Raw genomic sequence first — 14,514 nt, 5'->3', positions numbered from 1 at the left:
GGGCCGAGAGACTAGCGAGGTGGTTATAAGTAAGTCCCAGAAGACTGGCCTACACCTTGCTCCCTGAGATGTACCTTAAAGAAAATGACCCAGGAACAGTCACAGTTTAGATAGGAGATGGGGTGGACCAAAAGAGAAAATGTTTACATTCAAAACATTTATGATGGCAAAAGTAAATTTGCCACAGATACCCTTCAAAATGCTTTCCTTTGCTGCGAATCCATGAATCCATCATTGTTGCCCATTTCTTAGGGAGTTCTGTAAGTCCTGTTTCCTAAGCAGCTTTACGTACACTGATGTGGCAGCCTGGGTGCCCTGAATGGATTCCGAAGTTTTACCTTCTGTGGTCCTTTTTATTTTGGGAGTGAGCAGCCAGAAGTCCCACGGTATCAGATCTGGTAAGGTGAAGACACACTGTCAGGTTTTTAGTAATCTGTCTTTCTGGTGGATGGCACTTAGCATTAGCATTCAAGATATTTGCAAATGCACCTCATAAAGAAATTTATGAGAACTAAAGATACCCACATACAGATGGGCAATACTGATCTTTCTCTGGTCCCCAGGATGAATTCCCTGAGGAGAGGGTTACACACCCACAAAGCTGGCCTGAAGTAAGGATGCTGGGGTGTGTGCCATGCTCATGCCTACTCTTCTGCCAATCCTGTTCCACTTGCTATGGTTTCCCATATCAGCCACTCTGATTACCAGAGCCCACCCCAGGCAGGCACATAGAACGAGAGGGTGTCCGCTCTACAGATTTTTCTGGGCATGCCCCAAGGCAACACTACTGGTCACTGTGACATGCCAGGCTTGAAGCATATGCATACACAGTTGTAGGGCCAGGAAAATTTTGATCTTTGAGGAAAAGCCCTGGACTGAGGGAAAGGACTAAGGGGGTAAAACTGACAAAGGTCACCAATCAGTCTCCCAGCCTTCTCTTTAGGGTCTGATTCTTGAGACATACAGGTTGGTTCTGCTACCAGGTAGTTGCTTGCTTTATGGCAAGATGTCTAGATGGATCCTAGAGTGGAGGGGTTAAGTTGGAGGGAAGTCTGATCACAGCCAGATGAAATCAGGTGAGGGAGGGATGGGACCTGTGACTCACATAAGCCACCTGATGAATATTTCAACTGAAAACCCACTGATCCTAGGTCCAGCACCTCCCTTTCAGCTGGGCCTAGTAGGCTATTCACCTGGATTCAAAACCCAGTCGTGAAAGTGCATTTGGGGAATTGCTGAAATGAATGCCATGAAAATTGAAAATATTAGCTGGGTGAGGTAGTACATGCTTGTAATCCCTGCACTCTGAAGCAAGAACAGGTACAAAATATGCCTGTTCTGAGGACAAGGCAGGAATTTGCAGGTGTGATCCCAGTCTGGGAAATTGAGCAAGTTTTCTACACCTTGTCTCAAAAGAAAAATAAATGCATACATACTTAAAAGGGATGGAAATGTAGTTCAATGGAAAGTCCTCTGTTTCAATTCCCAGTAAAGGAAACAAGGAAGGAAAAACAAACAACTACGATACAAATAAACAGCAGTTCTCATGTGGGCCTGGCATGAAACAGGTCCAGACAAGATTGTGTAAGAATGTTTTTCAGAAATGGTATATGGCTATTTCCAGACATGAGAGTTGGCACCAAGACATTCTTCCAGGAGCTCTTTAGACTCCCAAAAGGAAATCCATATTTTATACCTGTTCTTTAAGTCTAAATTGAGTTCCTCATTGGTTTCTTTTGTTGGGTGTAGTGTTATGCGCTAGGGTCAATCCCTAGACAACTTTTGAAGCCACTGTCACATGAGCTGGTAGCTAGAGACAAGTGCATGTGTAGTGGCAGGGCCTGCCAATCCCTGAAGCCAGGCAGGGGTGGGAGGAGCAGAGGATATGAGTCAGGATGAGAACCAACCTCCAGCCTTGCTCCACAGTGCCAGCCAAGATACACAGGGTGATTTGGAAGCTGGACTCCTCTAAACATTGGGCTCCAGAGAGGATAAAAACTGTAGTTGGCAAAGCAGATGAAACCAGAGTAGGACTACAGAGGCCATGAAGATATCTGTCTCCAAGTAATAGTGTCAGCTGAAAATTCACTGACCTTGAGTACAGTACCTCTTTCAGAGCAGGGCTCAGAAAGCCCCTTCCCTAGCATCAAACCTTTCGGGGCCTTGTGTCTTTGAAGCACCTTGTGAAGAATGGTGACAGTCCCACTCATGGCTTATGTTTCTGGACAGGGACATATCTTTCGAAGCTATATCCCTTTCTTTTTATGAGAACAATTCTGTTTCTGAAGGGATTTTCTGTCTCCTTGGCTAAAGGTACATCTAGGTAGAAAGGTTGAACCAGCTTTTTCTTTTTCTTTTTTTTTTAAGCTTTTTTCTTTTTTAAAGTAGGCAAGGAAACCTCAGAGAGGCTGAGGTAGGAATCACAAGTTCATACTCAACCTGGGCAAATTAGCAAAATTATCTCAAAATAAAAAATTTTAAAGAAGGGCTAGGAACATAGCTCAGGCAAAGGCCCTGGGTTCAATCCCAGTAACCATACACACATGCACATGTATGCACACATGTTGAGATAATAGTTGTATTAGGATATGGTTATGTTTCTTAGACATTGGGTCTCAGTGGTCATCAGATATTGGGAGCATGGAGGTTACCAGACAATGTCACAAATAGGATGAAGTCACAGATATGGTAAATTAGAGAAATGAAAAGAGAATAAGATCTGCAAAAGCTATTTCCTGGAATTAATGAGGGGTGACATATAATTAGAAAAATTGATTCCTGATGATTTGTATTCTTCCATCTTTTAGAACATCTTTATTACTGAAGATAGAAATGGGGAAAAGGAGGATGTTGAGACATGATTCTGGGGTGAGTTTAAGAGAGGTTTGCCTGGCATGGTGGCACATACCTGTAACCCCAGAATTTAGGAGGCTGAGGCAGAAGGATCATAGCAAATTCCCAGCCAGCCTGGGCTACATAGTGAGTTCAAGGTCAGCCTGTAGTATATAGCCAGACTCTTGGGATGGAACAAAGTTATTTCCACCATCCTGTGGGTTCAGCAGATACCATCCTAAGTTGCATCACTGAACATATTAAAATTGGAGAATAATAGTGAAGCCTCAGATGCAGTGCTGGTCAAGGTAAAAGGAGGTAATTTTAGGTCAATATTGCTCTAATTTGGGGAAAGAAATATGGTGATTATAGACATTATGAAGGACAGCTAAATGTGGATCAGCAGATATTGATACATAATGGGATCTGTCACCAAATGCTCCTCAATCAGAGGCTAGGGAAGTAAAAGGGAACACCCAGTTCTGTTCTCTTGACCAGTGTCCCTTCACCCACATCATCACCTCATTTTGTCCTACACAAAGGCAAGACAGTCTCTGTACCGCCCAACTATGTTTCACACCCAGTATGACCAATGGACTGACCCCCAAGCAAATCATTCTGCTGGCTCCAGTGGGGCCATCCAGCTGAACATTCAATGAGAACATGCACTAGTATCTGTGAGCAACTACTATGTATCTTGGGTTTGTCAACCAGCTTTCAAGGCAGACATTTGCTCTCCACCTTTCCATACTGTTGGCTTCAGGCACACATGTCAAGACAGGATAATCAATTCTGTAAGTTGAGTTCTTTGGTGACAGGGTCCTGCTGACATGCAATTTGGGTGCAGCAGCCCTGTGCATAGAGGTACAGTGAAGTAGATTTTTTAAAAAGTCATTTTGGAGCTGAAAATCTGGGATTTTATAATCATGTCAGGAAACTTTAGATGCAGTCATGTGAGTTATCCTACACCTGTTTTGCCTTCTTGGGGTAGTATCAGGAAGGTTTACAATGCCTTTTTAGCTCTAGGGCTGGGAAGGGATATAGCTCAAGTAAAGATTGCAGGTGAAAATGCCTGCTGTGTTTTAGGGCTCTTCCTATTGAAGCCTCCCACAATGCAATATAAAAAAGGACCAGTCAGTTTGTATGATAAGCAGATTAACGCTCCATAATCTGCATTTATGGAATTCCTGCTGTATGAAAGGCATGTGTCTAGGCTTACAGTGATGAAGAAAACAGGGAAAACCAATCTAATATAGCTACGTGGGGTGGCACATGCCTGTAATCCCAGCACTTGGGAGGCTGAGGCAGGAAAATCTCAAGTTCAAGGCCAGCCTAGGCTACATAGTGAATTCAAGGCCAGCCTGGCCTACACAGGGAAATCATGTCTCAAAAAGCCAAAACAAAGAAATAAATGACAACAATAAAAACTAATGTAGGGGCCTCCGGGCATCATGGTGGTAGTTGCCATGAAGGATAAAATAGATAAAATGGGTAAGGGCTGTGATAAGCTATAATTTGAGGAAAGACGTGAAGAAGCAAGCTACACCGATATAATGAAGCTGTAGTCTTTTCAGACATTGCACATTCATGGGTCCGGAGGCAGGAACTGAACTGACATGTTTGAAGCACACAGGGGAAAAGGTCCCTGTGGAGTATATGACATGAAGATGGACAGAGAGCAGTGAACACGTGTTGGGGCCTGTTTTAATGGATCAGTCTTTATGAAAGCCAAGCCATTAAGGAAGACAAATGAGTGTGAGGAACTGTGACAGAGGGAGACTTAAATTGACCTACATGACCTGAAAAATCCTTCTTCAAGAAGCTTTCCTTAGGGAAATGAAGTTCAAAGGACATGATGCTGGGGGTCAGGGGATGATGTACAGATGGCTTGAGAAGCTCAAAAGGACATTAGAATTCTGTGCCAGATGAAAATGTGGATTCCACATACATGCTGAGATCTGCATCAGAGTATATATATACAGACTGTGTCAGAGGAATAGTTTTTATTATAGTATTTTTTGACAGAAATACTCAGTAGGGAAATAGATATACACAAATGTGTTAGATTCAAACAAAGAATTAAAAAACACCCACAACTCTTAGACAATGTGTTCTGCAACAAACAACTTCCACAACTGAGGACTTATCACTTCCTATATGTTGTTTTGTCAATTTGTTGGTACTGTACCTTTTCTACCAACAGGATTATTATTAACACAGCTTAACATCATCCTATGGAAAACTAGTTTATGGTATTTCGTATTTTTCTTAACAAGTCTTCTTCTAAAATATCAGTTTCTTCTCAGTATGGGTGTCTCAGGTTTAATGATGCTGATGACAGTATAGGAAGGGTCTTTTTCCATATTCAATTCCTTCTTACATGTCATCTTTAATCACTATTGTGTGACATTCTGATGTGAGCATTTCCACTTATAATATGCATACTATTCTGTTGCATGGACTCAGCAATATACAATAAGACATGTCCTCAGTAATGTTTTTTCACACTAAGTGTGAATACTCTGATGCACATTGAGCACTGATTTCTGAACAAAGCCTTTCCCACAGACTACACACTTATAGGGTTTGTCTCCAGTGTGTGTTGTTTGGTGTTTATTCAAATTTGACCTATCAGTGAAGGCCTTCCCACACTCAGCACATACATAAGGCTTCTCGCCTGTGTGAATTCGCTGATGTACTTGAAGCTGTGATTTCTTAGTGAAAGATTTCCCGCAGTCAGTACATTCATAAGGTTTTTCTCCAGTATGAATTCTATGATGTGTAATCAACTCTGACTTCTGCCTGAATGTCTTCCCACATTCAGAACAGATATAAGGCTTCTCTCCAGTATGAGTTTTTTGGTGTTTACTGAGATTTGACCTGCCACTAAAGGCTTTTCCACACTCTGCACACACATAAGGTTTCTCACCTGTGTGCATGGGCTGATGCACGAGGAGCTGAGACTTGGAAGTAAAGGATTTCCCACAATCATTGCATTCATATGGTTTCTCTCCAGTATGAATTCTTTGATGAGTGATGAAATTTGATTTTCGGATGAAGGCTCGTCCACATTCAGTGCACACATAGGGCTTCTCTCCTGTATGAATTTTTTTATGCATGATAAGTATTGATTTCTGGTTGAAGGCTTTCCCACACTCATGGCATTCATACTGTCTCTCTCCAGTGTGAATCTTCTGGTGTATATTGAGGTGTGACTTCTGGGTGAAGGCTTTTCCACAGGTACTGCACTCATAAGGCTTTTCTCCAGTGTGAATTCTCTGATGTGTAATCAAGTCTGACCTCTGAGTGAAGGCCTTTCCACATTTAGAACATATATAAGCTTTTTCTCCTGTATGAGTTTTCTGATGTGTGATGAGATTTGACCTATTGGTGAAAGCCTTCCCACATTTATTGCATATATATGGCTTTTCTCCTGTGTGAATTCGTTTATGCACATGGAGTTGTGACTTAGAGGTAAAGAATTTCCCACAGTGACTACATTTATAAGGTTTCTCCCCAGTATGAATTATTTGATGTGCAATCAAGTGTGCCTTTTGGATGAAGGCCAGGCCACACTTCATGCACACATAAGATTTTTCTCCTGTATGAATTCGCTGATGCACTGTAAGTGCTGACTTCTGAGTGAAGGCTTTTCCACAGTCACTGCATACATAAGGTTTTTCTCCAGTGTGAATTCTCTGATGTATAATTAACTCTGACCTATAAGTAAAGGCCTTCCCACATTCAGTACATATAGAAGATTTCTCTCTAATTTGAACTTTCTTATGTATAATGAGGTTGCAACTATTGTTGAATATCTTCCCGTATTCCGTACACACATAGGGCTTGAGTCTGGTGTGAATTCGTTGATGTACCTGGAGTTGTGACTTGGAAATGAAGGCTTTTCCACAGATATTACACTCATATGGTTTTTCTCCAGTGTGAATTCTTCGATGTGCAACCAAGTGTGTCTTCTGGATGAAGGCCTGTCCACAATCAATGCATATATAAGATCTCTCACCGGTATGAATTTTCTGATGCATCTTGAGTGTGGACTTTTGTGTGAATGCTTTGCCACAGTCATTACATTCATGATGTCTCTCTCCAGTATGAATTTTCTGGTGGATGATAAGATCTGAGTTATAAGAAAAGCCTTTCCCACATTCACCGCATTCATAGAGTTTTTCTCCAGTGTGAATTCTCTGATGTCTGAAGAGAGAAGATACCTGGAAGAAGGATTTTCCACATTCATTGCATTTATAAGGCTTTTCTCTGGTATGGGTTTTTTGATGAGTAATGAATTCTGGCTTCTGTACGAAAGCTTTCCCACATTCAATACATACATAGAGTTTTTCTCCTGTGTGAACTTTTATATGTACCTTGAAGTGTGACTTCTGATTGACAATCTTTTCAAATTCAGCACAGTTATAGGATTTCTCCCCAGTATGAATTTTCTGATATTGATAGGGTGCTTGTTTGTAACTACTAACTTTTCTATATTGATTATCATCCCATAAGTTCTTTTCTGTTAGAGTATACTCCTGATCAGAATAGGAAGAAATTTTACCATATTCAGCAATCTTTTTAATGCTCTTTGGTGCATTATTTGTATTATAATTGTGTAAATTTAAATTACACTTCAAACTTTTCACAAATGAGTCACATAGATGAGGTCTGTGGGGAGGAGAAATAATGTTTGGGCTAACATGAGTTATTTGTCTAATGTCTTTATATTCATGATTCTTTTTAGTCATCATTTTCTTGATGAATGCAACATCACTGAATGATTTATTTCCTGTTTGCGGAAAGCTGCTCTCTATCTGATCACCAATCTGCTGCAATTTTTCTAGAATAAAGTACAGTAAATGATCACTTTTAACATCTTGTTCAATGTAGAAAGAAGCTTCTTAAAAAAAAATCTCTGTTATGAGACAGATCTTTCTCAAAGGCAAGGATATCAACAGACAGAGTGAGAAGGAAGGTATGGGAAAAATAGGGGAGGAAAAAAGTAAGATATGTTATGTACATGTAGCAACTCTACACAAAGAATGTAAACATTATGTTCTGAAAACATATACCAAAAAAAAGGAAGGGAATCAAGAGGTGGGCCGAGAGAGGAGGGAAGGAAAGGAAAAGAAATGAAAAAAGGAGTTAAGATGTGTTATGTATATATTCCAATTCCTCACAAGGAATGTGAACATTATGTACTACACATATGTACTAACAAAAAAATTTGCAAAAAAAATCCCCTATTGTAAGGTTTAGAATCCAAACTGCCCATCTCAAAGGACAAAGATGATTCTAGTTCAAAGAATAGATAGCAGAGGCTAAAAATAGTTCATCCAGACTGAACACAGAAAAAGGTACATGTGCATAATCTGAAGAGGGGAGTGGTTAGGTGGGGATAGTGTTGGTACAGAAGATTCTGGTATATAATTCAATAGAGAAAATAAATTAAGTGAACAAACTACACTATAGACAGATGTGAAAAAAGGTAAATAACATATATATGTAACTTTTATACAAACTAATGACACATATCCCTAATTTAAAATTTTTTTTTGTCTTTTTCTTTTTTTATCTGTACCAGGGATCAAACTCACGACCGCCTGCTTGCAAGGCAGGTGCTTATGCCGCTGAGCTAAATCCCCAGCCCCCTAATTTTAAATTTTATAACAAGCATGAACTTAAAATTTATGTTACTATCACATAGAAGAATTACACATGGTAGGAAAGGAGAGAGATACAGGGAAAAGAGAAAAGAGGGAATAAGTAAAAAACAAAAGAACATTAAGCCAAAATCATGATGATGAGTCTGAAATTGAGGGTATGAATAAATTCAAACCACATCAAGTAGATTACAGAAATAAAAACAGTAATAGGGCCAAAGATTTAGCTCAGTGGCATAAGCACCTGCCTAGCAAGCGTGAGGTCGTGAGTTTGATCTCCAGTACTAAAACAAAAACAAACAAACAAAAAAACCAATCAACCAGGCAGAGGGACCCTAGTCAATACAGAGGTTCTACAGTTACATTAGAATATAATTTCAGGAAAGGTGATAAATAATGTCAAACACAACAGACAGGTATTCTCCAAAGTTAAATAACAGTGACTCTCAAGTCATCAATTGGATGAGAAGCATGGGAAATTAGAAAGAAGTGAGAAATATCATAGTAGTCATAGACAAAATAGGAAGGAAGCTGGGTTGGAGATAACGTTCTGAGGTATGCCACAGTGAAATGAAATAAAAGGGGACTATCACAAATGTAAGCATGTACCACACAGTAATTTGGAAAGAAATTAGATCCTTGGACTGAGAATTTAGCTCAGCAGCATATGCACCTGCCTGGCAAGCATGAGGTCATGAGTTCAATCTCTGCTACCAAAAAAAGAAAAAAAACATGAAGATCCACAGAGCTGAGTGTGGTGGCACACACCTATAATCCCAGCATTTGGGGTGGAGGCAGGAGGATTGATGCAAAGTCCAGGCCAGCCTAAGCCAGCCTGAACTACATAGCAACATGCTTCTCAGAAAAAAACAAAACAAAAAAACCCAAAAAGATCCTCAAAAAGGAAGGAAAGAAAAAAGAAAGAAAACAAATCCACAAGTGCCTGAATATATAAAGAAAGATACCATGACTATGGAAAAAGTAGAGAAAAAAGAACACAACTAAGAAAGAATCATCTTTAATAAGGTGAGCAGCACATGATCCAAAAAGCCAGGAAAGGAGACAGAAGTGACTCCTTAGAAGGCATTTAGTTATCTGCATGGTCAGTACCAAGGACCTTCAAGCAATACAAAAAAAAAAAGTAAAAGTCATCTTAGTAGCATTTTAGTGCCTATCTTAAAATAGCTGATATTTGTCCTCTTCCTTTGCTGAGAATCTCTTCTCTTTCCTCTACCTGGATTACACTCACCTGGACAGTTTTGATGTGAGCTGTCACTCTGTGAGGCCCATAGCTCCTTTCCTTGCTCCAGGATGAAAACCTCTGGCTCAGGAACTTGATACCCTGTTCAGAGAAAATGATAAAGAACTGCGTCCAGGTAATTATTTTTCTGAGTCCAATCAAGTCTTACTGTTCAATGAGGGTTTGTTCTTTTTTTTTTTTTGTACTGGGGATTGAATTCATGACCTTGCACTTGCCAGGCAGATGCTTATGCTGCTGAGTTAAATCCCCAGCCCTAAGCGTTTATTCATAAGAAAAGTAAAACCATGTATCTTTATAAGCTGAGGAACAGTAGCAGTGCCCAAAGAAGGTAGAGAATCTTGAATAAATCAAGATTCAAACAATCACGTATTTAAGAGGTCTCACAGCACTGATCCAATTGAGAATGGACACCCTCTTACCTACTGAGAGCAGATGGTTGTAAGTCTCCTGCATTACGTCCCGGTAAAGGTTTCTCTGACCAGGATCTAGATGCTGCCATTCCTCTCTGGTGAAATCGATAGTCACATCCCTGAAGGACACTGATCCCTGTAGTGACAAATTCCTGTTCAATGTAAATAATTAACTTTTGGAAAAGTTATATTTAGGAGTATTGAACATAATTTTTTAAAATTTAAGTCCTCTTTTAAAAATCTCTCCCCCAGAGAGTAATGCCAGTAAGATGGCGGACTAGAAACCCTAGCTCTCATTACACCAACAAAGGCAGTTGAAACAACATTTTGATGAAAATAACTAAAGAGTCCCAGAGCAGAAAATGTATAGTACATAAAAACCCAGGATGGCTAAACACAGAACAAAGTCCACCACCCCACCCCTTAGTAGAGATCAGCTCAGAACTAGAAGGGGACTATTCTCTTCAGGGAAAAGGCCTCTGGTAACCAGCACTACCCTGAACACCTGAGTCCTTACCACTGAGGACTCTTTAACAGTATTCATGGGAGATAAGCTGCCTGCAGCATATCAGCAGCATTCTTCCCAAAGGAGCTGACACTGCCCTGCCCCTTATTGCCCTCTACACCATCATCTTGGGTACAACCTGATCCAGGAGTTAGTAGCCACAGTAACTTTGCATCCCTGAGGCTTTGTGGTCACTGAACCACTCCTGGCTAGTGGCCTGCTAACCCTGAGACAAACTACTGTGTGGGATCAAACTACCATGAAGCCATTTCATTCATCCCTGGCAACTTCTGCCTCTTTGAAGGTCTACTTCCTGGGGAAAGAGTGTCTTGTTTATCCAGGGAAGTCACACCTTTCTGTGCCTGAGCTGAAACAGCATATAAGCCAAGCAATAACACATCTCAGGCTGAGTTAACACAGTAGCCCAAGTGGCAGGAAAACAGCATTAGCTGAGCCATAAACCTCACCACAGAAATAATAAGTATTCTGTTCCTCTGGAGTTAGTCTAGTGCCTCACAGCCTGAGTTGCTTAGACACACCCCTCACCAAGACACACCTGAACCCAAATAGTGTAGTCACACTGTTCCTGCTCACCAGGCCCCAAGCAACAGGTGCACTCTGCAGTCTTGGTTTTCCTGTAGCTGCACTTGGCCATGAGGAGTCTGGTTAGTGCCATGCACTATCACCATTCATGGTTGAGTCACTGTTATGCATCATCCCTTGGGAGTTGCTACTGTTCCACATTAGCTCTGATTCGTAAATTAAAGCTTACCCTACTTCCCAAGCCCAACCTTCCAGAACACCCCTTCTTTTGTGGAGTGCAGCCAGTGCTCAGTCTGCCCCCAGGATCATAAGCACATCTATAGCCCAGACTCCATGCCCAAGTTACTGTGGGTGTATCAGATTCACAGACTCTGGCTTTGGGGATGATCTGCATCCAGTTCTGACTTGGTGTGAACCTGCATCCCCAAAACACAGTTGCCACAATAGGTCAGTGAGATCTAAGCCTAGACCCAGCTACCAGCCTGAGCATATATGCCTGCAACCTAGCATTGCTATAGTTGCTTATATGCCACATTAGACTTAATACAATGAGGGATCATCTCACTAAGACTCACCACTGCGGAGAAAATGAGAAAAGGAGCACCCCAAAAGCCCTTGCCACTATGGACCTTAGCAACCTACATGCTGTCACTGTTGCCACAAATTCCTAAAGCCTAGGCTGCTGAGACACTGACAGATAGTGTTAGTATCAATCAAAGTTAAAGAAACTATGTGGAAGATATATCACCACATCTGCTTAAAACCAGAGCTACCATAGTCTTCTCAATCTCCTGTAAAACCACTTCCTAAAGCATGAAAGTTTTTCCTACAAAAAGCACTCTGTAAAGCATGTAAGAGTTACTTTTCATTTTCTTTTTGGATAAGATCTTACTATGTAGTTTAGACTGGCCTTAAACTTACAGTGATCCTCCTAACTCAGCATCCCAAATCCTGGGATTACATGTGAGCACAATACACCCATTTCCTGGAAGAAGTAATTTTCCCATCAGATATGCAAACATCAACACAGGGACACAAGAGACATTTAAAAACTAAGAGAATGGAGCTTCCGGGAGAACATGGTGGATAGATAACAGCAGCTATGGAGGCTCTCTGAGATATCCAGCTTAGAATCCAGGAATGGTGCGGTGTGAGGAGTCCTAAGCAAGGGAAATACACCCTGCCAACCCAGGAACAAACTAAGCTGACAGAAACCAACTGGAAATGCAATCCCGGTGTTATAACCAGAACAGATAAAATCTCAGTGTGGAAGCTGGAACCCGTGCCTCTGGAACCCGTGATTTGAATCTCCTCCTGCTGCTGCTGCGTCTGAATCAGCACAGCAAGGAGAGAGACACGCAAAAGCTCTGAGAGTGGGAATCAGCGAACTGAGTTGAGAGCGGGACTGGTGGGGAGCCCTGCATTGACCTGCGGTGAGTGAGAGGAATGGGAACCCTTCCATAGACTAGGAGGATCCAACAGAGGACATTCTGGAACCAGGCAGACTAGCCGGAACAGAATGCTGCAGTGACTTTAGTCATACATTCCCCTCTCATGCAGGATTGGTGGGGAGTGCTTGGCCTGGGTGACGCCGTGGACTAAGACCCAGTAGGCTAGCCCAAACCAGGTCCCAGCACCTGGTGGTGCACCCTAGGAAGCATTCAGTAGGTTGACCTGGAGGGGCGGGCCCAGCAGAGGCTGCTCAGGTTTGTGTCTCCCTAGTACACCGCAGTGGGCGGGAACACCTAGCCAGCAGATTCAAACAAACTGTAACCCACAAAGAAAGAAACTGGGCCTTCTATATATGCTTATATGGAAGGAACAAAAAGTATGGAAAGAGGGAGCAACAAGAAAGGGTCCTCAGTCCCTAATCCTGAGAACACTGATCTAGGAAAGGTAAATGCAAAGGAGAATGAGGACAGAAAACATGCAATATTGGACACAGCACCAATACACATAAAGCCGTATCTCCAGAGCCTCATAGATGAGTTCAAAAGTGAAGTATTTAACGAAGTAAAGCAAGATATTAGTAGAATAGTTAAGAGAAATGCTAAGCACCGCCCAAGAAAAAACAGATGGTGGAATGGAAGAACAGAAAAAAAGGGGAGAATTGTTTGATGGAAAAAATAGAGAAAACATAGAATACGTGAAGCAGGTTCAAAGAGATTACCAGGAAACTAAAAACTCTATTGAAAGCTGGCATAACAGCTTGAAAGAAACTAAGGATAGATTATCTGAACTGGAGGACAGATTTGTAATGTGGGAGCATGAAATGAAAAACTTCTTAAAAATAATAAGGAAACAAACAGCAATAATACAAAGGCTAGAAGATGGTAAGAGGATCTATGACTTAAGAATTAAGAACATAAAAGAAGAAGTAGGGACACAAACAAATGAACTACAAACGCTATTCAGAGAAATAATCCAGGAGAATTTCCCTAATTTAGCAAAAGGTAAAGATACTCAGATGTATGAGGCATATAGGACCCCAGACACCTACAACCCAAACAGAACTACACCCAGTCGTATAATAATCAAAATTCCAGAAATCCAATATAAGAACATAATATTAAAAGCCATCAGAGACAAGAAACAGATCACTTACAAGGGAACACCCATCAGAATTACAGCAGACTTCTCGGCACAAACCATCAAATTACAAACAGCATGGGGGGAAATAATTCAAGCTTTTAAAGATAATAACCTCCAGCCAAGATTGATATATCCTGCACAACTGTCCCTAGAAATTGATGGAAAAACAAGGTGCTTCCAGGATAAAGAGGAACTAGGGGAATTTGCAACCACCAATTCAACTCTACAGAGATTACTGCAGGATATTCTAAAAATGAAAAATACCAAGATTCCAGAAACAGTGGTAGAGAGGCCACAATGAATGGAGCAGAAAGCAAAATGAAGAGGACAAACTGACAACTAATGACAGAAAATGAGCTCAACAGAAATGAGGCAGAGAAGGTTGGATGGTAGGAACAGCTATTTTGGACAAAACAAGATATCACAATAACTAGTGCTGATTTAATATCATCTTGTTTTGAAGACCCATCAAGCTTTTGTTCTTCTGTCTCCATCGGTCTTACCATGTTGTATCTTATTGGATTTTATTATATGTGATAATATAAACAAAAACTTTTATAGACAAGGAGATTATACAGAAACCATTATTCATTTTCTGTTAGTTGATTCTAAATACCCTGTAATAATGTCATTCTCTTGAATGGTTTTACACTGTCTTGATATGTTTGATGCTGCAGTATACGAAGTTATACTCAAAGATTT

At 40.9% G+C, this 14,514-nt stretch overlaps 1 protein-coding gene across 8 annotated transcripts in view; it reads right to left on the bottom strand.

Annotated features, from left to right (window-relative positions):
• Nucleotides 1–4,820: 4,820 nt before the first annotated feature.
• Nucleotides 4,821–14,514, bottom strand: part of LOC101788622 (zinc finger protein 585A) — a 47,462-nt gene continuing 37,768 nt past the window's right edge. For 6 of the 8 annotated variants that reach the window (XM_063252081.1, XM_013149839.3, XM_013149840.3 and 3 more), the window contains 3 exons: nt 10,182–10,308; nt 9,751–9,843; nt 4,821–7,678 (listed from right to left, as the gene is read on the bottom strand). In XM_063252081.1, the coding sequence (XP_063108151.1) occupies nt 5,340–7,678; nt 9,751–9,843; nt 10,182–10,308 (2,559 nt within the window). In that variant the 3' untranslated portion in view covers nt 4,821–5,339. Of the gene's footprint in view, nt 7,679–9,750; nt 9,844–10,181; nt 10,325–14,514 lie in introns of those variants that run through there. The other 2 variants (XM_023564005.2, XM_023564007.2) reach the window with 2 other exon arrangements.

This window comes from Cavia porcellus, unplaced genomic scaffold (genome assembly GCF_034190915.1).
Source record: "Cavia porcellus strain 051 isolate PalLab524CR breed Dunkin Hartley unplaced genomic scaffold, mCavPor4.1 scaffold_7, whole genome shotgun sequence".
Taxonomy (NCBI): Eukaryota; Metazoa; Chordata; class Mammalia; order Rodentia; family Caviidae; genus Cavia; species Cavia porcellus.
This window is presented reverse-complemented; position numbering and strand designations above follow the sequence as displayed.